The sequence below is a fragment of the Symphalangus syndactylus genome, chromosome 17 (assembly GCF_028878055.3).
Source record: "Symphalangus syndactylus isolate Jambi chromosome 17, NHGRI_mSymSyn1-v2.1_pri, whole genome shotgun sequence".
NCBI lineage: Eukaryota > Metazoa > Chordata > Mammalia > Primates > Hylobatidae > Symphalangus > Symphalangus syndactylus.
Window position 1 is genome coordinate 106,205,839 of NC_072439.2, and position 23,456 is coordinate 106,229,294.

Genomic DNA, 23,456 nt, shown 5'->3' on the forward strand with positions numbered 1-23,456 from the left:
CTTAGTTTGACTGCAAATTATTTCAAATTATCTGACATTGTAGTCAACAGAAAAATGAGGCATTTGAAAAATTACCTGAAGTCTGATTGTTTAATAAATGCTGAATTTTTTTTTTTTTTGAGACGGAGTCTTGCTCTGTGGCCCAGGCTGGAGTGCAGTGGCGCAATCTCGGCTCACTGCCAGCTCTGCCTCCCAGGTTCCCGCCATTCTCCTGCCTCAGCCTCCCTGAGTAGCTGGGACTACAGGTGCCCACCACCACGCCTGGCTAATTTTTTGTATTTTTATTAGAGATGGGGTTTCACCGTGGTCTCGATCTCCTGACCTCGTGATCCGCCCGCTTCGGCCTCCCAAAGTGCTGGGATTACAGGCATGAGCCACCGCACCCGGCAATAAATGCTGAATTTTAATTAGGATATTTAATATTTTTGTGTTATGTGAGGCATGGAACATTAGCTTGGTTGGCAATTGAAGAACATTTAGATCAATTTAAATTTCCACTGATTTTTTAACATGTGAAGAAAAGGAGAGCTCTCAACATCATACAAGTTGGGGCTCAGGGGATGCTAGAACTCGTGTGATGTGGAATATGCTCTCAGATTTCTCATCTGTTTGAACTAACACTAAGACATACGTTACTGGTTTTCCAGTTTAGATCTACTTCCATTGTATCATGCAAACTTTCTTGGAGTCATCTAGACAATGTCAACAGGAAGATTCGGTAGTTTCTGAAAGTCTCAAGCTATCTATCAGCAGCCACAAGAGTGTCTCTATCTCAGGTTTCCCAATCATTTTCTTCTGATACACTTGCCATGATATCAGCACACTGCTTGTCAATTCTTATTTTTCTTTCACACTTTGAAGTGTGTAGAATTCCCTATGATTGTCTGCAATGGCATCCCTCATTAACTTTGCTGTGGGATATTGTTGCGTATAAAGTTGCTGACTCAGATAACGCCAATTTATTATCTTGAACTAAAAAGGGTTTGAGGAGAAGAAAGCAATTATATCAGTAGAATTCAAACTTCAGTAGCTTAATTTAAGTCTATAAACCCATAACTAATAACTTAATAATATCTTTAACTTTTTTGCAACTCACCTATCTGTACGTAGCTGCAAATTTCTAGAGATTAGGCCAAGTGTCAACTGAAATATCAGTTTGTAATCACCTGTGCTGTACCATATCTAGCTGTGAACTTAATAAAGACCTTGATGATAATCACAGTGGAGGTCAGAGACATTCCTTACTGTTGAGTTGCCACTAATATTTATGTAGTACACCTATCTAACAAAGTCTGTTGATATCATATGCAATCTTCACAACCTCCTTTTAAAGGTAGGGGAAAGATACTGCCACTTAAGTTTTATGGTTCGTTAAATAGAAATAGTTAAACTCTGGGTTTTGTAACTTCTCTATGAGAACTAGCCGTAATTATTATGGTATGGAATGCGAACATTGTAATTCAGCCCAAGGGCCTGGATGATGCTATTAGATACTTATAGATGTGTTTTGTCTTCCAGTGTATAAGGCAGAAATATGTTATTTGTAATTTTATATGGAATAATTTGCTTGTATTTATTCTTTAAAAAACAGCAATGAAAATATATAATCCATGTACATATATATAATATTCTTTTTTAATTCTACTGTGCATATTTTTCTAGTCTTGTTCTAGAAAGTGTGAGAAGGATGAATGATGTTACCAATGCTTGCTGGTTTGGGCTTTTCACAAAGTAAAACACATCTCAAATACTTTTGTTGACAGGATAAGCAGGCACAATCCTAAGAGCTAAGCTACTGTCAAATACGTAACATATGCCAAAACAGATATATAGACCAATGGAACAGAACAGAGGCCTCAGAAATAATGCCACACATCTGCAACCATCTGATCTTTGACAAACCTGACAAAAACAAGCAATGAGGAAAGGATTCCCTATTTAATACACGGTGTTGAGAAAACTGGCTAGTCATATGCAGAAAACTGAAAGTGGACCTCTTCCTTACACCTTATACAAAAATTAACTCAAGATGGATTAGAGACTTAAACATAAGGCCTAAAACCATAAAAACCCTAGAAGAAAACCCGGGCAATACCCTTCAGGACATAGGCATGGGCAAAGACTTCATGACTAAAATGCCAAAAGCAATGGCAACAAAAGCCAAAATTGACAAATGGGATCTAATTAAACTAAAGAGCCTCTGCACAGCAAAAGAAACTATCATCAGAGTGAACAGGCAACCGGAAGAATGGGAGAAAATTTTTGCAATCTGTTTATCTGAGAAAGGGCTAATATGCAGAATCTACAAAGAACTTAAATTTACAAGAAAAAAACAAGCCCATAAAAATGTAGGCAAAGGATATGAACAGACACTTCTCAAAAGAAGACATTTATGCAGCCAACAAACATGAAAAAAAGCTCATCATCACTGGTCATTAGAGAAATGCAAATCAAAACCACAATGAGATACCATCTCATGCCAGTTAGAATGGCGATCATTAAAAAGTCAGGAAACAACAGATGCTGGAGAGGATGTGGAGAAACAGGAACATTTTTACACTGTTGGTTGGAGTGTAAATTAGTTCAACCATTGTGGAAGACAGTGTGGCGATTCCTCAGGGATCTAGAACCAGAAATACTGTTTGACCCAGCGATCCCATTACTGAGTATATACCCGAAGGAATATAAATCATGCTGCTTTAAAGACACACGCACACGTATGTTTATTGCGGCACTATTCACAATAGCAAAGACTTGGAACCAACCTAAATGCCCATCAGTGATGTCTGTTATACGCATCTCCTTTCTTCTTCAATGATAGACTGGATAAAGAAAATGTGGCATACATACACCAGGGAATACTATGCAGCCATAAAAAAGGATGAGTTCATGTTCTTTGCAGGGACACGAATGAAGCTGGAAACCATCATTCTCAGCAAACTAACACAAGAACAGAAAACCAAGCACTGCATGTTCTCACTCATGAGTGGGAGTTAAACAATGAGAACACATGGACACAAGGAATGGAACATCATACACTGGGGCCTGTCAGTGGGTGGGGGGCTAGGGGAGGGATAGCATTAGGAGAAATACGTAATGTAGATGACGGGTTGATGGGTGCAGCAAACCACCACGGCACGTGTATACCTATGTAACAAACCTGCACATTCTGCACATGTACCCCAGAGCTTAAAGTATAATTTTTCTTTTTTTAAAAGACCCACTATTGATTGGTGGTATTGCTGTGAAGAGGCTTCTTCTGGTAAATTTTTCTTTGAAACACTGAGCCTTGACTTGTCATTATTACTTTTAGTACATTTTTCCCCTTGTCTTTTTGCTGTTGCTGCTGCTTTTCTTTTTTAGCACTATTCTAAAAATGACACATTAATAAGTGATAATAATAATGCAGCTCTAAACATATTGCTTGTTTTCTGGTAATTCGGGGCTAAAAAACATAAGCATACTTTAACTGTTATATTCACTTGACTTGTCACTAATTATACATGTCTCCAGATTGAAAAGAAAATCATATAAAGAAGGCAATTTGATATTACTAAAGCTATTAGAATTCAGTCTATCTGAAGGTGATTTTACATGAATAGGTGCACATAAGTTTTGATAGATGGAAATAAAGACTGGACAAGTGTTTACGTATGTTCAGGAGGAGGTTAATTATACAAATGTCTGTTGATAGGTAAAATAAATTTAATCCTTCGCTTTACTACTTTCTTTGAGCATACTTTTTTCACGTCTAATTTGAAGGAATTCAGTATTGAATCACTTACTGAGAAAATAAAAAAGTAATTAAGAAATAGGGTCAATTATATCTCAAAAAAGCTAAAAAAATAGTGTGAATCAGTTTGAAAAACAATGCTATACAGACTGGGAAAAGAACAAATAATGTTTCAAATGACAAACATCTTAGTAATGTGGTCACTACCACTATTACGAATAATTAAAATAATGGTGATGATAATTATCATCCTTGTTATTTGTACAATGATTTTTCCACTTGGGAGCTCAAAGTACCAAACAGCCTTATCATTTTTATCTCTACCTAGCTCATTAGGTTAGGAGGGGTGTGGACTTATTATCCTTGTTTTTCACATGGAGAAATTAAGACAGATAATTGAATCTGTGTGTACAAGACTATATAATAAGTGAGTTGGTGGCAGGGCTCAGAAATATAATCTCTTAATTGTTTATTCAAAGTATTTTTGACTGGATTCTCTTTTTTCTTTGTCCCATGTTATCCCTTTTGTCTTCTTCTATCCAACCAGGACAGCAAGTCACTAAAATAGTTGTGAGTAATGTGGGAAGGTGGGGGTCAGAAAAGGAATCACAGTGGTACCTTGGACACTGCAGTGATGTAAATTCCATGAAAATACATCTATAATCTTCCTTAGTTTTTTTTTTTCATATTTTAAGAACGTCCTACGTCTCTCTCTCTCTTTTTTAATTCAAAAGCCATAATGTTATTCTTAAAAAATCCACCACAAAACAAACAAAACCGTAAATTAAAATTAAAATTTCTTGCTTATATGTTATTCTGCTTCTTACTAATAAATATTTGTTGTGTCTTCTATATATTTTGTTATGCACACATGTATATAGTTTTATTTATAAAAACTGAAACATGGAATGCATATTATTCTATAACTTTTTAAAATTAAAACTTATCATTAACCTTTTTAATGTTAATACATGAAACCTACCTCATCAATAGAATGGATGCAGTGTCTACATTTTTGTATTGATTAAAACTTACTGTAGCCTGGCGTAGTGGCGGGCGCCTGTAGTCCCAGCTACTTGGAGAGGCTGAGGCAGGAGAATGGCGTGAACCTGGGAGGCGGAGCTTGCAGTGAGCCGAGATCGCGCCACTGCACTCCAGCCTGGGCGACAGAGCGAGACTCCGTCTCAAAAAAAAAAAAACAAAAAACAAAAAACTTACTGCAGAACAAATAGAACGCGTCTAATATTTCACAATTCTACATAACAATCATATACTTTTGATGATTTCATGTTTTCTACAAGCACACATTCATATTCTTCATCCGACATGTTTTGATATTAGTTGAGGAACCCTCCTCTCCCCGTATTCCCCCTCAAAGTTTTGCTTACGTCTGTTACAGGCATCTCCTTTCTTCTGCAACAGATTAATAGCAAGCATTCAGGGATGAAGGAACAGGAGGCAGTTTTGCGGGTTTCTTAGGCACTGTTGCAGGTAAAACGTAACCTCATTGTGGAGAAGACTTTTTATATTGCAGTAATTGCCATTCTAGGAACAGGTGTTTGGAATTCTACTCAAGGGAAAACTGGAGATGGGAAAGGTTGGGAAGAGTAAGATAAAGCTTCCCTGGTTACGGCCCTGTGGAAAAATCACAGGAACAAAGCAGGAGAACAAGCAGAGTCCCTGGAGCCTTCCACTACATCTCAGTGCCTTTCCCAGGGACAGGATTGTATAGCGATGATAACACCATTGACTTCTGTGCCAATGCTGTTTATTTTGTGTCCAGCCAGAGACAGGATGTAATGATGGTGTGACAGGGGCCAACATGATAATATCATCACTTCCTGATCCTATATCATCAGGAAACAGAGTGTTCTTGATTTTTGTAAACAAAAAGTATTTTTTGTAAAATGCTTTGCTGTTTACACATTCATGATCTAATTTTAGGTCCCAAAGTGCTTTAGATGGAATGGTTATCCCACTCTTTACTGATACAAGGAGAAATTGAGCTCGAAGTTTAAATGATTTGTCCAAGTCGCAGATCTGTTATGGAAAGGGCTGCACTTAGAATTCTCCTTTTTCTGATTCAACACCCAGTACTCCTCCAGGAGAATATCATGTTTTCCTCAAGTCCTCATGTAGCAGACAGCACTCTAGAAAAAAAAAAGCACAGCACACACTGGCATAGTAAATGCCTCAAGAAATCTAAAATAAGAGTATCGTATTCAAACTCCTTAGTCATCTCTGACTTATTATTTCACATTTCTGGCTTTAGAGTTTGCTTACCAAATATTATAACCCAATGGGACAGCAACTTTACCAATCAAACAAAAATCATGTGGACCAATGTTTTTCAGTAACTTGTATTTTTGAAGGCAGAACAAATAGGAGAAGTTGAGGGAATCTCATACAAAAAGAATTTCCGGTGGCATCTTTTTTTTTTTTTTTTTTGAGACGGAGTCTCGCTCTGTTGCCCAGGCTGGAGTGCAGTGGCGCGATCTCAGCTCACTGCAAGCTCTGCCTCCTGGGTTCATGCCATTCTCCTGCCTCAGCCTCCCGAGTAGCTGGGACCACAGGCGCCCACCACCACACCCGGATAATTTTTTTTGTATTTTTAGTAGACACGGGGTTTCACGGTGTTAGCCAGGATGGTCTTGATCTCCTGACCTCGTGATCTGCCCTCCTCTACCTCCCAAAGTGCTGGGATTACAGGCGTGAGCCACCGTGTCCAGCCTCCTGTAGCATCATTAAAGCTTAGAGGTAAATATTAGCTCAAAACCTCAGGTTCTTTAGGAAGCGGCCTCTGGTTGTCTGTTCTATGTATCCTCAAAGTTTGGTTTGGTAATAGATCAGAAAATTAGAAGAATAGAATTAGCAACTCTATGTGAAACCTGGTATGCTTCAAGCTGTAACACATTTCAAAGGCTATTTAAGATTCTAGAGTGCTAGGGAAAAGGCTTAAAATATTTCTATAGCTCCTGAGTGTCTAACTCTATATCAAGTACATGGCTGGCTCAACAAGTGATAGATAACATTTAATATTGCACTTTCTACATGTCAGGCATTGTTAGCCCTAACCCTAATCTTATGAAATAGGTACTATCATTATCATCTTCCTTTTATGGATGAGGAAACTGAAGCACAGAAAAGTCAAACTACTTGCCCAGAAACAGGAGTCAGAATCAGGATTGGCCTCAGCAGCCTAGAACCAGGGTGTGCTCTAAACCCAGACAGTACACAACCCTCCAACTGAATGTCCTTTATTCCCCAAAAATATCTGTTTTGTCTAAGGAGTGGATGTGTTGCATGCTCTGAAATACTCTATCTATTTAGTTTCTTCCTTAGGCCAGATGTGGTGAGGGCTAGGAAAAGAGTTTGTTGGGAGCCCTGGTTCATCGGCCTCATCATCTTCATATCCCTGATCGTCCTGGCAGTGTGTATTGGACTCACTGTTCATTATGTGAGATATGGTAAGTATAAGCTGCCTTGGCATCATGTGATTTACCCCAAATATTTCCTCATACTTTGCTGTTTTGATTTGTCTCAGGCTTATTCATTCATTACTATGATTCATTTTCTCAGCCTGTACAAAGGAATCTTTACCTGCTTTGTCTCTTATTTAGTCCTCATAAGTCAACGAGGATTCTTTTTTCTACCTTTGATGTAGTGATGCTTTCTGCTGGGAACAGCATGCTTATTTGCATCTTCCTTAATAAGCAATAAGTGAATATTAATCAAGGGAAAACTACAGGATAGCTAGAACCAATGTCTTGAGTTGTTTGAGGTCACAGGGCAAGCATCTTGATTTAAAATAATTCTGACCGGGTGCAGTGGCTCACGCCTGTAATCTCAGCACTTTGGGAGGCTGAGGCGGGTGGATCACTTGAGGTCAGGAGTTTGAGACCAGGCTGGCCAACATGGTGAAACCCCGTCTCTACCAAAAAAAAAAAAAAAAAAAATAGCCAGGTGTGATGGTGTACACCTGCAGTCCCAATTCCTGGGGAGGCTGAGGCAGGAGAATCACTTGAACCCAGGAGGCGGAGGTTTCAGTGAGTGGAGATCACACCACTGCACTCCAGCCTGGGCAACAGAGAGAGACTCGGTCTCAAAAAGAAAAAAAAAAATCCAACTCGTTGAAATTCTGACATCCCAATAAATCAATGACACAATCTGGAGTCATAAAGAAGTAGGCTCTATTCTGTACCGGTAAGTTACAAAAATAGTCATAGTGATGTATTGTTGAGTAAGTGCCTATTTCTGTTATTAAAATCTCATCTTAGGGTATACTGTAGGTGATTAAAGAGGATAGGCTATGCCAAGAAAGCTCATTATAAAGACGTTCACCGTGCGGTTATCAGGTACCTCATTGCTAGATGAACTGTTAGTTGCTATGTTATTAGAAAGGTCTCCAGGGTACTTCAGAACTGTTCTTCTGGGATGTAACAACCCTTCTGAAGTTCCCTCCTGCTCTGCCTAGGGTTTTAATTACTTGACTCAACCATGACCTCTTAGTTTAATATCTTCCTCTGTTACTGGATTATACTTGGATGTTCAAGGCACCATAACCATAGAAGCTAATAACTTGATTCAAATTTAATTGGGACCTTGTTGAAGTTGCTTTCCAGTAACGAGAAAGAGTACTCTGTAACCTGGTTATCTTTACTATCCATGCAAGTGTAATCTCAATTTCCAAAGCAAGGTGGATCATTTCTGGATAGTTTAAAAAAACTCATTGTGGTTTTGAATTGCAATTCTCTGATGGCCAGTGATGATGAGCATTTTTTCTTCTGTCTTTTGACTGCATAAATATCTTCTTTTTAGAAGTGTTTGTTCATATTCTTCACCCAGTTGTTGATGGGGTTTTTTGTTTGTTTTTCTTATAAATTCGTTTGAGTTCATTGTAGATTCTGGATATTAGCCCTTTGTCAGATGAGTAGATTGCAAAAATTTTCTCCCATTCCGTAGGTTGCCTGTTCACTCTGATGGCAGTTTCTTTTGCTGTGCAGAAGCTCTTTAGTTTAATTAGATCCCATTTGTCAATTTTGGCTTTTTTTTTGCCATTGCTTCTGGTGTTTTAGACATGAATTCCTTGCCCATGCCTATGTCCTGAATGGTATTGCCTAGGTTTTCTTCTAGAGTTTTTATGGTTTTAGGTCTAACATTTAAGTCTTTAATTCATTTTGAATTAATTTTTGCATAAGGTGTAAGGAAGGGATCCAGTTTCAGCTTTCTACATATGACTAGCCAGTTTTCCCAGCACCAATTATTAAACAGAGAATCCTTTCCCCATTTCTTGTTTTTCTCAGGTTTGTCAAAGATCAGATGCTTGTAGATGTGTGGTATTATTTCTGATGGCTCTGTTCTATTCCATTGGTTTATATCTCTGTTTCGGTACCAGTACCATGCTGTTTTGGTAACTGTAGCCTTGTAGTATAGTTTGAATACAGGTAGTGTGATGTCTCCAGCTTTGTTCTTCCGTGTTAGGATTGTCTTGGCAATGCGGGCTCTTTTTTGGTTCCACATGAACTTTAAAGTAGTTTTTTTCCAATTCTGTGAAGAAAGTCATTGGTAGCTTGATGGGGATGGCATTGAATCTATAAATTACCTTGGGCAGGATGACCATTTTCACAATATTGATTCCTCCTAACCATGAGCATGGAATGTTCTTCCATTTGTTTGTACCCTCTTTCATTTCGCTGAGCAGTGGTTTGTAGTTCTCCTTGAAGAGGTCCTTCACATCCCTTGTAAGTTGGATTCCTAGATATTTTATTCTCTTTGAAGCAATTGTGAATTGCTCATGAACTGTTCACTCATGATTTGGCTCTCTGTTTTTCTGTTATTTGTGTATAAGAATGCTTGTGATTTTTGCACATTGATTTTTTATCCTGAGACTTTGTGAGGTTGCTTATCAGCTTAAAGAGATTTTGGGCTGAGATGATGAGGTTTTCTAAATATACAGTCACGTTATCTGCAGATCATGGGCTTCTTTTCTAAATGTGGGAGAGCATGGCCTGCATGACTGCTGGCTTCCAGCACGTGGTGTGCAAACCCATGCCAGGGTGTGTAATTCACTGTAGCCTTGATAGAATATCAGGGGATAATGTTTGTTTTTTAATCTTCTGTTTATTACCCTCAGCCAATTAACTTCTATCTATAGTAGAAGATAATTTGCCAATTTTTTAACGGAAAAATACCGTGCTCATTAGAAAGTCTTTTAGAAGCACAGCGTTTTCAATTTCATTACATTAAAATCACTAAAAGATAAAAAGAAGTGAAATGCACATATATAAGAAATTTTCTTTTTGCAAAATACTCTGTTTTGATTTGAAATGTTTGTGAATTTTCCATGCATGTGTCCAGATGCATAGAGAGTTTATTCACTCAATTAAGTTAAAACATTAGATAACATGGTAAATTCAAAAAGTAGTGAGGACACATTTTGTTTCTGTGTCTTTAACTGAGAAAACTGGCTGATGCCTCCTGTGTGCAAGCACTGTGTAGCTGACGCAGATACAGAAACCAAGGTTTTCTTACTTGCTGCTGCTGGCCCCGGCACTGGAGTTCTGCTCCGGGAGGGCAGGGTATCTGTTTTTATTATGACTCAGCAAGTGCCACACTAATACACACGGGTGTCTCTGCCCTCTAGTGGATCCTGGCAGGAAGTGAGAGCAAATGCGACTAAAAAAAAATGAAAGATTTAAAAAATGCTCGTTATCTCCAGAGGGGATTTAATTCTAAGAGGAGGCTTTTTTTTTCTTTTTCAAATGGGCTGATGGGTAAAAATAATACAAGACTGGAGGCGTTGGAAAAAAGCACACTGCATTTGCCTTTTGGCATCTGTGATGACTGAGTCCTTCCTCAGCTCTGCCACAGGGAGCACATTCACACATATGTCACACATATACCAGGGTTAGGTCATAAAACCAACGGTTACCTGGAAGAAGCCACGAAGGCTATGAGACCAAATCTTCACCTAGAAGACACTTGATACTTCAGAAGCCGAGGCCCTGTGAGATGTCTCGGAGAGCTCAGCTGTGACCCTGCACTGTATGGAAGGGCGGGCCGTGGGGCCCAGGCAGGTGAAGAGAATTGTCCACTGTTGAGCATCGTCAGCCTAAAACCCACATGCAATGCTGTTGCTGCAGAACTGCTGACTGTTGAAGCCACAAACCACAGAAACTGACTCCCTTTATGATCCTCACTGTGTAACTGGTGACTTTTCAGAAGATGAAGATTAAACATATTAATCATAAATTCAAAGTGTCAGAAGGAACACTAGGAGATTTTCTAACCTCTGCTACCATGACTTTTTTTTTGCAAGATTCGTGAATTATTGTAAATAAGGTCACAGAGGCCAAAGTGCTCCCCTGGTCATCCAGAAAGAGGCAGGCTGCTAAACCCCATGCCTGAGACATCTGTGTTTTCTTAGGATAATACAAAAATTAAATATAAGGGAGAGAGAGAGGGACAGAAAGAGACAGAGAGATAGAGAATTGGAGCTAAGAGGAAACATTTTCATGTTTTGCCCCCCAAAATTCCCAGTGAGCATTCCCATTGCCAGCGGGTGAAATCCAAGGCCCTGGCTCCAGGATCCTGCTCTTTCCTTTGGTGACTCTTGTGCAGATTTGGCATAAGACAATATGGAACTTGTTACACTTCTCTGGACAAGTCATTATGCTCATGCTTTTGGCTCACAGGCTCCACTTCCCTGGACACCTCTTTGCCGTAAGCTTCAAGTAATTCAGCTTCACCCGTCAGAGAAGAGCTCAGGTGTCACTTCCTCTAAGGACCTCCCTAGCCACCTCTCCAGCAGAAGGGCCCCCACATTGCTCTTTGCACCTCTGTCCCTTGAGGTGCTGCTGTCCTCTGTGGAGGGTTGAACCCCAGGAACTAGAGCACCTTTCATGCTGGAGACACTTGGCACTCAGTAAGTGTGTGCTGAGTGGATACAAGTGCATCAATCTTGCACAGCCTTACAATGTGTACTCTCATGTCTGGAATAGATCCTTATTTTCATTCTTGGTAAAATGAGTAAGTGGGGCCGGGTGACCTATACTCTCCTTTCAAATCAGAAGTTCACATTGAGCCTGACATCAAATAGCTTCCCAGTCAGCGCCAGGTGAGGACCCAGGTTGTTCAATGTGCCCATGTCCCCCAAAGAGTGGGGAAAGCATGGAGAAATGGGACCAGCTCTGCTGTCTGCTGCCCAGTGCCAGCCAGCAACTCCAGGCTCACAAAGCCAAGGCAAAGGCACCTGCAGGAGATCTTGGTTGTTCACTAGCTGTGATTGGGCTGGGAGGGGAGTGTGTTCACTTCTAATTATCCAGGGACTAGCATGAGACAGTAAAGTTTGAAATGTGTTGTTTTTTTGTCTTGGCCAAAAAAAAAAAAGGTGTTTTTAGCTTCTCATCCTTGGAGCCACTGACATTAGCTAAGGGCCTGATATTTTAAGAAAACTTGAAAATTAACTATGTGAACCAGTAATCTCCAAAGTAATATTTTGATAAATAGTGTAATTGTTTATCACTGCAAAACCATTGCTTAAGTGGGGAAAACTCAGGAGGATAGGAAAACACACTCTTGAAAGCAGGTGGTGATGCCCCGAAATTGAGCAAATGCAGAGACACGTGTTGTTCTACCCCAGGTCAGAGTGTGTCAGTCATCACTCGATGCCACTCACAGACCACCAACTTCAGAATATCTAGGTGTAAAGCTCTGTACAAAAGTCATAACATAATAATGTAAATAAATTATTATTTATATTACACTATTATATAATGCAAAGTCTATTAAAACATGTTTGTCTTCAAAGAATGGCCTTGGTTCCTGTGGGCAGTGTCTCCTCATGTAAAGGTAGTGCATTCCTGCTAAATCATGGACAAAACGGGCCTCCAGGAGCTGCAGGCTGCAGCAGCAGCAGCAGCTTCTCATCTCATCCTTCACTGCATGATACTGTTGTTGACTTCAAAAGGTCTTTTCGGTCTAGTTTTATCAACAGAGCTAGTATTTCATGAGGATCTACTACATACCAGGTTCCAGGAAGCTAAATGCCTTTTGTTTGTTATTACTCACTAAATAAAAATCACAACTCTCTTCCCATTTCTCACACAACAAAATTTAGCTGAGGGTGATTGAGTGACTTTCCCAGGGTCGCACAGCTACTAAGAGCAGAGTCGTGTTTAGGTTCATGTGGGAATGCTGAACACCAAAATGAACCAACAGAAATATCATACATTCCAAAAGCCTACTCAAGCCATTTGTTCTTATTTTAAGGAAAATCTTTATGCCAATTTTAAACTCCAAATACTTACGAATGGCAGAGATCTACAGGTTTGATTCTGATGTAAGAAATGATGCTCATCAGCTGGTTACTGCTACCACCCCACAACCCTGAGCATACTGGACAAATGTCTAAGCCTCGTGGTTAGTGAGGACAATGCTGGTGGAGGCTGAAGTTGTCATGCAGTGACTCACACAAGCTTAGGCAGATTTGGTGATATATGACACAGAGATGCAAATAAATGCTGTAGCTGACACACACAGGCTGGCTCTGGGAGATGCAGAAGGAGCACATCACCCAAAATAGAGCCAGACAGACATCTTTAAGGAAAGAGAAAAGGGGGCTGCATCTTAAAGAATGAAGAAGAGATTTGTCATGAGAGATGGAACAGGAAGTTCTTGAGAGGCAGAGGAAAAGCATGAGAATGTCGAGAAGGGAGGAGAGATTCTCGCACATCTGGGAAACTGACAATCCATCAGCACGGCCAGAAGGAAAATCAGGAGAAGGGGCGGAAATAATAGATGAGGCTGGATATAGAAGCAGGGTTGAAGCTGTGTTGATTGTGGTAAAGAGTTGTGATTCTATCCAGAAGGCAATAGTTAGAATTCTAAACAGAGACCTTTTAAAACAAGAGTCAGCAAATATTTTCTGCGAAGGGCTAAATGTTAATTATTTTTTTCCAAACCATGTGGTCTCTCTCTCAATGACTCAGCTATTCCATTATACCATGAAAGTAGCCAGAGACATTATATAACACATGTATGAGACTGTGTCCCAGTACATCTTTACTTACAAATGCAGACTGTGTCAGACATCGCCCATGCATGGTAGTTTGCCCCACCCTGTTTTAGAAAGCTCAGGTTTATGATGTGTTGGAGAATGCCTACGAGAGCTCTTCTTTTAAATGGTAGAGTGAACACACACTGGAATTCTATCCTGCTTGACCCAAGGTCTTGATAGCGAAAGGTAGAAAAGATAGATAGTAAATAGATAGATAGATGATAGGCAGGTGGATAGATAGATGATAAAGAAAATACATAGCTGTTCCAGAAAATAGAAATGGATAACTTCATGAACCAAAAACAAAGTAATATACTTTAGAAAGGAAGCAGGCTGGAAAACTCACAGTTGCAAAGCAAATAGAATTTCCAACTGCCTCTTGTAGCCCATTCCTGGAAGTAGTCACAGCCCAGTGTGTTTTGAATTCTTCCTCTGTTTTTTGTTTGTTTGTTGTTTGCTTTTTTGTGGGGTTTTTGTTTTTGTTGTTTGCTTTTTAAAAAAAAAATTCCCTTTCTCTTCTTTTTTCACAGCAGCCTTTGTCATTTCAATGACAAAGAATTTCCAATTGCCTCTTGTAGCCCATTCACATCTTAAATCTGTGAAATCCTCATGTTTTCTTCTGCTGCATCCATAGTTCAAACAAAGATGAGGCAAAGCTAGACACTTTCCTGAAGGAACCTAAGAAATTCATCTCTTTCTTTCTCTGGAATGAAATGAATTCTCTAGACCATCAGTTCTAATCTTCAAAAACCAAACCTGTTTGTGAGATCTCCTTCAAAAACTACTGTAGATTCCATAAACATGCTAGAATATTTATAAGTTTTTTAAATATTTGTTTTATTTGGAATCAATGTATTTGTAATTTTAGTACTTGTATTAATATAAGGGAGAAATGTTTAAATCTGTCTATGCCATGTGTGCCTCTCGCTTATTGCCCAATTAATTGTAGCCTCAGGCTAAACTTTGGTTTCTGTATTTTTTTCAGAACAAATATAACTGATCTCAAAACACCCGCTTTTATTGTAGGAACTCGTGCTGCCATCTCCATTCCTCTCTCTTTTCTTGCAATCTGGGTGGAAGTTCTTTAATATGAAGATTTCAACCACCTTCACTCTACCATGTTCACTATCAGCACATTCAAATGTATCCAGTCAAGGCTGTCATCTTAGGCCAGGGATATTTTAGGAATCTATTTTGCTCTGATGTGGCTGGCACCCCTTTGACTCAATTTATCACCCCAGTGCTCTTTTCATTTTAGGAGCCCAAGAGGGCAGAAAAAGAAGTAGGTGAGCAATTAAACCCTCTGAGTCAGGAGCGTCTCCCCTTGTGTTAAGCAATGTTGTAGAACATTGTATTTAGAAAGCTCCTAGCAATGAGCCACATGGCTGCTGAACACACATGCCTGCTTGCTGCTGTGAGCTCAGACACCATCATCATTAGTGTTTTCCACCCCTGGAGGGAATTATAAGGGCCACTTAATAACCTGTAAATCATAGAGAGTTAAAGATGTTTCCCTGAAACACTGATGACAGAATGAAAGGTGAGGAGTGTTAGCCACAGGTCAAAAGTGCAGGAAAGTCTCTCAGTGTGCGTTGTTGAAGAAATGCACGTCTTTTTTCTTTTGGAAGTCTCCCTAGAAGGGGGTCAAGGACTCTGCCCATTCTAGGATGAAAAATTGGGATATTAGACACCCTCAGATGTTTACCCCAAGCCTTCATTTTGGGCTCTTAATTAGTGTGTTCATCCATCACAATGTCAAATGCTAAGCAGAGCATTTGGATCTCTCCACAGTTCAAATCAGCACCATCTTTTAAAGTTGAGTTTCTCATTATTCTCACCTGATATACCTTATTTATCCCACACCCACCCCAATAACATATTGTGCTCACTGTTATCTTTGAGACAACACTTGAATTTTACTCAGACTGGAGTGCTCTTCACATGTCTTGTCCAGATCCAGTTTGGACTCATTCTTCAGCCCTGCATCAGTCAATGGGGGCTAGGTTAAACTGTGGTGACAAACAATCTCCAAATTTCAGTGGGTCAAAAATCTTCTTCGTCATTTATTTACATCTCATCACGGGTCAGGTGAGAGGTAGCTCTGTGCTGTGTCATCCTAACACAGGAATCCAGACGGAAGGAGGGACCATCAATAAGATCCCCATTGCGATAGAAAAGAGAAAAAAGCATGCAGAATAGAACTCTGTTTCTTGGAGATCTCTTCTGAAAAAGTGACATGTTATTTCATCTCACCTCCATTGGCAAAAAACAAACAAACAAAAAAGTCACGTGGCCATGCAAAAATTTAAGTAGGTAGGATGGAACAGTCAGAATGCATTCATAAAAAATGAACTGAAAATATTTGGAGAACAGCACCAATGACTATCATGAATGCCAACATGCATCCCTAACAACCCAGTACTATTACCCTCCAAACTTTTTATGTCTTGCAAAGGATTAGAATTTCATATCTGAAGCCATACCACTTAGAGGGAATGCAAAATACATAATGACATCTCCTTTAGGATATCCTTAGAGAATTCAAGGAAAAGAAGTTAAATAATTTAAAAGTGCTGTTCGGTACAGCTATTTAGAGCTAGAGGGTAAGATTAGAGATAGATCATAAAGATAATAATAGGGTTAGGGTTAGGGTTGGGATCTGGGTCAGAGTCAGGGCTGGAAGTATGGTTAGAGGTGGGGTCATGATCAGGGTCAAGATCAAAATCAGGGTCAAAGTAAGGGTGAGAATTAGGGAGCAGGGTAGGGATCAGAGTTTAGGTTCAGGGTCAAAGTCTTGGGACAGGGTTAGGATTAGGATTAGAACCAGAGCTTTGTTCTCCTCAGAACCCACCCAAAGGTGGGTCACCATGGCTTTGGAGCATGTTTACAGTGGTAGCGTGTCTACAGTGAAGACCAGAGTTTCATTGTCCTTAAGACTGACCTGGGGAGACGTGGCTGCAGGCCTTTGAGGAAGGTGAGGCAAAAGCTTCCTGTCTGCTCCCCGTGTGCTGAGGACGAACTCTGCCATAGGCTTTACTTTCACAAGTTATATTCTACAACTCTTGTTTTACAAAAGCATCCCTTCCTTGAGGCTTCAGCTGCTCACCACTGCTCATCATCATAGCGTGCCACAACATATGGTAAGGTTTGGGCTTGTTTCTGGGGAGATATCTTGATATAGAGAAAGGAGCAATGCTTAGAGTCACCATCAGCACCGTTGGGATGAAAGCTGGGGATGGGCAGAGGCTGGAGGAAACACGTGCACCCCTTGTAAACACTTTTATTCATGTTTTAATTACTCATTTTTCTTACAGTGTTAAAGTAGTAAAAATAGTATTGAAAAATTGAAAAGTAGGCATATTAAAACTTGCAACATTATTTAAGTTTACATATACTGTTTGTACCTCATCATTTTTCATTTTGTTGAGAAAGCCTAAGGTTAATTGGCAGCATATTTGTAATAGTAGACAGAATAATGTCTGTTTTATAAACATTGACATCCTACATTACATGTATGAACCCTGAAAATCTGAGACAGCTCTCAGATTTTTTAGAAAGTTTATTTTGCCAAGTTTGAGGATGCATGCCCATGAGGCCTCCTCAGGAGGTCCTGACAACATGGGCCCAAGGTGGTCGTGGCACAGCTTGGCTTTATACACTTTAGAGAGACATGAGACATCAATCAATATGTGTAAGATGTACATTGGTTCAGTCCAGAAAGGTGAGACAACTTGAAAAGAAGGCAAGACAGGAGGCTTCCAGGTCATAGGTAGGTAAGGGACAAATGGTTTCATTATTTTGCATTGCCGATTACCCTCTCCAAATGAGACAATCAGATATGCATTTATCTTGGTGAGCAGATGGGTGACTTTGGATAGAATGGGAGGTAGATTTGCACTAAGCAGTTCCCAGCTTGACTTTTCCTTTTAGCTTTGTGATTTTGGGTCCCCAAGATTTATTTTCCCTTCACAAATCCAACATGTTTTCCTATGAGCATTAATTATTTATTGGGTAGTTTATTGCACAAATAAGACATAGATTTTTAAAAAACCATCAACTTCATGCCTAGCTACATAGACATAATTACATAGAAGCTCAATTAAATTTGCAAACATTCCAGAGTTTGGGTTCCCAATAATTCTTTGTGATTCTTTAAAAGGTAAAGTATTTTTTTCCCATAAAACATAGCAACATCGAAAATCACCCGTAGAATGTCCTGCCATTTTTGTTTCTCTAGTTTCCTCATTTTCTGCAAAGCCTCGCCGAGGAAATTGACTTTGAATATCCTTTTACACTCTTCTGTTTTAGAAAGCGTTGTGGTAAAACATTGAATCTTCATGGTTGTAAGTTCTGTTCACATTCTTTCTTTCTTTGAATATTTTTTCCCAATGGCCAACATTTGATTCTGTTGTATTATGGCTAAAAGGTAGGCATGGGAACAAAATAAAGACAAGAAGTCTTTGGAATAAGTGATCTCATCACAATGAATGAATTTGCCATTGGAACGTATTTTTACAAAGTCACTCTTTTGAAAATATTTAGCCATGAATTGAAACAGAGTCTGTAAGTTTATTTTTTTCCTGGTCTAAGGTGATCAGCATTTTAGAGAATGAACCCAGGACACAACCACAGCACAAGAAAAAATATGATAATGAAGCTTACACATACCTGTTACTACTGTAACAGAAAACATGTAAAGAACATTTGTTTTGATTTATGTATCAGTCTGCACTGTTTAATTTTTTGTGCCATAATGCTCTTACTTAAAAAAACAGGATTAGTTAACAATGTCAATTACTAGTAATTCACAGCATAAATAATTAAACAAGGAAACATTAAAAAATATAACAATGTTTTAAATAAAGTTTTATTTTACATCTTTTTTTACTTACACAGAAATTGCCAAAAAAAAAGCAGAGATTTGCCATGTAGCCGCAACCTAGTTTCCTCTCATTAACATCTTCTATCAGTGTGTCTCACATGGCTTATTAATTTCTTACATAATTTGTCACAGTTAATGAACCAATACTGATAGGCTTTTTTTTATTTTTTTATTTTTTATTTTATTTTATTTTATTTTTTGAGATGGAGTCTTGCTCTATCTCCCAGGCTGGAGTTCAGTGGCGCGATCTTGGCTCACTGCAGGCTCCACCTCCCGGGGTTCACGCCGTTCTCTTGTCTCAGCCTCCCACGTAGCTCGGACTACAGGCGCCCGCCACCTCGCCTGGCTAATTTTTTGTATTTTTAGTAGAGACGGGGTTTCACTGTGTTAGCCAGGATGGTCTCGATCTCCTGACCTCGTGATCCGCCCACCTCGGCCTCCCAAAGTGCTGGGATTACAGGCTTGACCCACTGCACCTGGCTGATAAGCTATTATTAACTAAAGTTCATATTTCATTTGGACTCCCTTAGTTCTGTCTTACTCTGACCCAGGATCCCATCCAGGACCCCGCATGACATGTAGTCATCACGTAGGCTCTTCCTGGCTGTGACAGTGTGTCAGGCTTTCCATCTCTTGATAACCTTGATAGTACTGAGGAGGATTGGTCAGGAATTTTGTAGAATGTCCCCCATTGTCACTTCATGTTCTCAAGGTGAACTGTCATCTTTGATGTTCACTTGGATCATTTGGCAGAGCTACTGTTTGTCAGGTTTCTCCACTGTGAAGTTATTTTTTCTCCTTGTCAATACTGCATGTGTTCTTTTGGAGCAAGTCACTATGCAGAGCCCACACTTATGGAGTGAGGCGTTGGCTCCACCTTCTTGATGGCTGAGTGTCTACATCAATTATTTGGAATTCTTTTGCAAAGGAGATTTCTATGCAACTCCATTTGCTTAATCACCTATGTATACAAATACAGACACCTAGATAATTACTTTCAGCTTTAGTTATTATTCAACACTGCAGCATTGTGTTGCACAATTCATTCCTGTGTTGGCCATTGGTAGCTTTTATTATTGGCTCTTATTTTTCTTTGATATATTTCAATTTTTTTAGTACTTAATTACTTTCTGATACTTCAAGATTATCCTGGCTCCTATATTTACTGTCCCAGTTCTAGTATCAGACATTTCTTCAAAGAGCCTGATTCCTTTCAGAATGGTAGGAAAACTTACATCTGGCTGCTGAATGAGTACATTGTATCTTGTCCTTCATTAGCAATGCTAGGAATATATGTGTGTATCTAACCTACCTATACACACCTAATTTTAAAGTTTTCTATGTAGAACTGTGTGTCTCCATATTAAACTAAACATAAGTTTACATTTGAAGGGGTGGCCTGCCCCTCTACGCTTGTGGGTTTATCTCATCAGGTGTGATGAGAGACTGAGAAAAGAAATAAGACACAGAGACAAAGTATAGAGAAAGAAAAGTGGGCCCAGGGGACCGGCACTCAGCATAACAAGGACCTGCACTGGCACCAGTCTCTGGGTTCCCTCAATTTTTATTGATTATTATTTTCATTATCTTGGCAAGAGGAATGTGGTAGGAGAACAGGGTGATAATAAGAAGAAGCTCAGCAAAAAAAATGTGAGCAAAAGAAGCTATGTCATAATTAAGTTCAAGGGGAAGTACTATGCCTGAATGTGCACGTAGGCCAGATTTGTTTGTCTCCAACCAAACATCTCAGTGGAGTAAAGAATAACAAGGCAGCATTGCTGCCAACATGTCTCGCCTCCCGCCATAGGGCCGTTTTCCTCCTATCTCAGAATTGAACAATGTACAATCGGGTTTTATAACGAGATATTAAGTTCCCAGGGCAGACAGGAAACAGTGGTCTTCCTCCATTTCAACTGCAAGAGGCTTTCCTCTTTTACTAATCCACCTCAGCACAGACCTTTTATGGGTGTGGGGCTGGGGGATGGTCAGGTCTTTCTCATCCAATGAGGCCATATTTCAGACAATCACATGGGGAGAAACCTTGGACAATATCCAGCTTTCCAGGGTAGAGGTCCTTGTGGCTTTTCACAGTGCATTGTGCCCCTGGTTTATTGACACTAGAGAATGGCAATGACTTTTACCAAGCATACTGCTTGTAAACATTTTGTTAGCAAGGCACATCCTGCACAGCCCTAGATCCCTTAAACCTTGATTCCAAACAACACATGTTTTTGTGAGCTCAAAGTTGGGGCTAAGTGGCTGGGGCAAAGTGACAAATTAACAGCATCTCAGCAAAGCAATTTTTCAAGGTACAGGTCAAATGGAGTTTCTTCTGTCTTCCCTTTCTACATAGACACAGTAAAGTCTGATCTCTCTTTCCTTTCCCTACATATCCCCCTTTTCTTTTTGACAAAACCGCCATGGTCATCATGGTCCGTTCTCGCTGGTCACTGTCTCTCCGGAGCTGCTGGGTACACCTGTAGACTAGCAATAGAGAGGACAGACATACAAGGATTAATATAAAATTTGCAATAGTGGAACTTCCAATGGCTTTAACCCAAGTGGCAGGGTTAAGATTTGTGAGGCTATCAACAGCTTTTACCATTGCCTCAGTTTCTGGCACCAGATTTAGCTGGGCTTTTGATGCCTCAAAAATTTGTTCTTTTAATTTTGAAATATCTAAAGTAAGATTATCTTCTCTTCCTTGTAAATGGCATCTAACCATGTCCCAATGATGTTCAGATTCATTATAAGCTCGAGATGTCATACTAAAATCTGGAGTATTCCAGTCACACTGTAACTGAAAAAGATATTCCGAGCTCATGAGCCTATCTCCCATCCAAATCACAGTTTGTCTAAGATGATTAATTTGGTTTGCCAATTTTTTATCTATTTGGGTCTGAGAATTCCACAATTTTCAGGAATTCTTTTGCCAATTATTCACATATTCTGCAGTTTGAACAGAGGAGTGTAAAGCAATTCCAGCAGTCACAGCAGTTGCTGTGACTGCAATAAGACCAATAATCACTGCAATCAAAGTAAAAATGAATCTTTTGGATCTAGTTAGAACTCCTTTTAATACTTCTGTTAAAATATAGATGGATGAGGAAGCCTCCCACAGTCGGTACATGGACACAGGGATCCCCATGCCCTCTCTTGCCCTCACTAGCAGAATACGATGCTGCCAATCCAAAGTTGAATCAATGAAAGTAAACAATCTACAGTTTTCACAGGTTATAGTTTGGGAATCTGGTTTAAGATCTATGATTCCTACAAATAGCATATAAGGGGGTTTTACACACCACATTTCCATGGATAGAGTGATTCTAACCTTCTATGAACCTGGTCCAGGCTTTCAGTTAAATCACGATCATAGGCCAGATTAATGGGCCAGATGGATGGGACCTGTGAACACGATTGAGTCTGGCCCATACAATTATGATATAATTGGCCTCGAGGGGCCCAGTCTATAATAGTTCCGAATTCATTGTTTTGTAGTACCACTGCAGTATCAGCCACACATTCTTCCCAAACTAAGACTTCTGGGCTTTTTGATTCTTTGGGGATTTCCTTGGGACCAGGCTTCCCCTTAGGCCTACATTGTAATGATCTTTGATAAGAAGGGTCCTGTAAATTGTTTATCTGTGGCCTGAGTGACATTCCACTTACCATGTGATAAGTAAATCTACTAATGGCACTGACAGTAGGTACTTCTACCAACCAATTTTGGGTTGCAGGCATTAAGCATTCTGGTGCTTTCCCCAGGCAAATAGGAAGATAATGATACCCAATGGAAATGTTTATCATCATTCCTTCTTCTTCAGGTTGGGCAAGGCCACCGTCATCTGTGGGGCCTGGTACCCATGCACTATTATTAACATATACTTCAATAGAATTATCCATCCAAGTGGCTGCCTGAATTGAGGGTGGGAAAGGCACATAGGCCCAGTAGGTATAATTAGCTGCAGCTGCTCCTGCAGACATAGGGAGACTTACCACCATTGATACAATCATTAAAGCTGCAAGCAGCATATTCTCTGGAGTTTGTGTTACCCTTGTGTTCTTCAGGCTTTTTTCAGCTAACTGTGTCAGCTTCTTTAGCTGGGCCCAGGACAGCAACTCTGCTTTCTTTGTGGATGGCAACTTCATCTTTTCTTCTGATATCACCATTTTGTTCACCTGGTGAGTTGATGGTGCTCGAGTGAGGGTTTTCCGTCTCCACGGAGGCATTTTTCCTTGCATCTCTGATGGGTTCATTGTAGAACTTCAAATGTCTAGTGGGTATCCAAACAGGAAGCTGATTTTCTCCTGGTGAAACACAAGCAAAACCTCTCCCCATGTTATCACCTTACCTATTTCCCATGTATTATTTTTGATCTTTTCACCAAATCAGTTTTTCCTCATGTGGGCTGTTCTTTCTACCAGTAAAATGTTGCTCTGCAGAAGTAGTGGTCTGATTTCTATATACGTTTAAAAACTTTAAAGTATAGAGTGCTAGATTAAGTTGTATCTGGGGAGTGTTATACTCCTTACTCTCTTTTTCCTTTTTTTGTTTAACCCATTGAGCTTTGAGTGTTCTATTATTTATTTCAATTATGGCCTGTCCTTGGGAATTATAAGGAATTCCTCTTGTATGTGTAATTTTCCACTGATTTAAGAATTTTTGAAATGCTTTGCTAGAGTATCCTGGCCCATTATCTGTTTTACTTTTTTCTGGAACTCCCATGACAGCAAAAGAAGATAATAAATGTCTTTTAACATGGGAAGTACTTTCTCCTGTCTAG

At 39.6% G+C, this 23,456-nt stretch overlaps 1 protein-coding gene across 1 annotated transcript; it reads right to left on the reverse strand.

The window, feature by feature from the left end:
- Nucleotides 1-21,099: 21,099 nt before the first annotated feature.
- LOC129460604 (endogenous retrovirus group K member 104 Rec protein-like) lies at nt 21,100-22,929 on the reverse strand. Its single transcript, XM_055238683.2, has 2 exons — nt 22,669-22,929; nt 21,100-21,156 (listed from the first exon to the last, which is right to left on the reverse strand). Exons 1-2 carry the CDS (start codon nt 22,927-22,929, stop codon nt 21,100-21,102), a joined length of 318 nt encoding a protein of 105 aa, XP_055094658.2.
- Between the last annotated feature and the right edge of the window lie 527 nt (nt 22,930-23,456).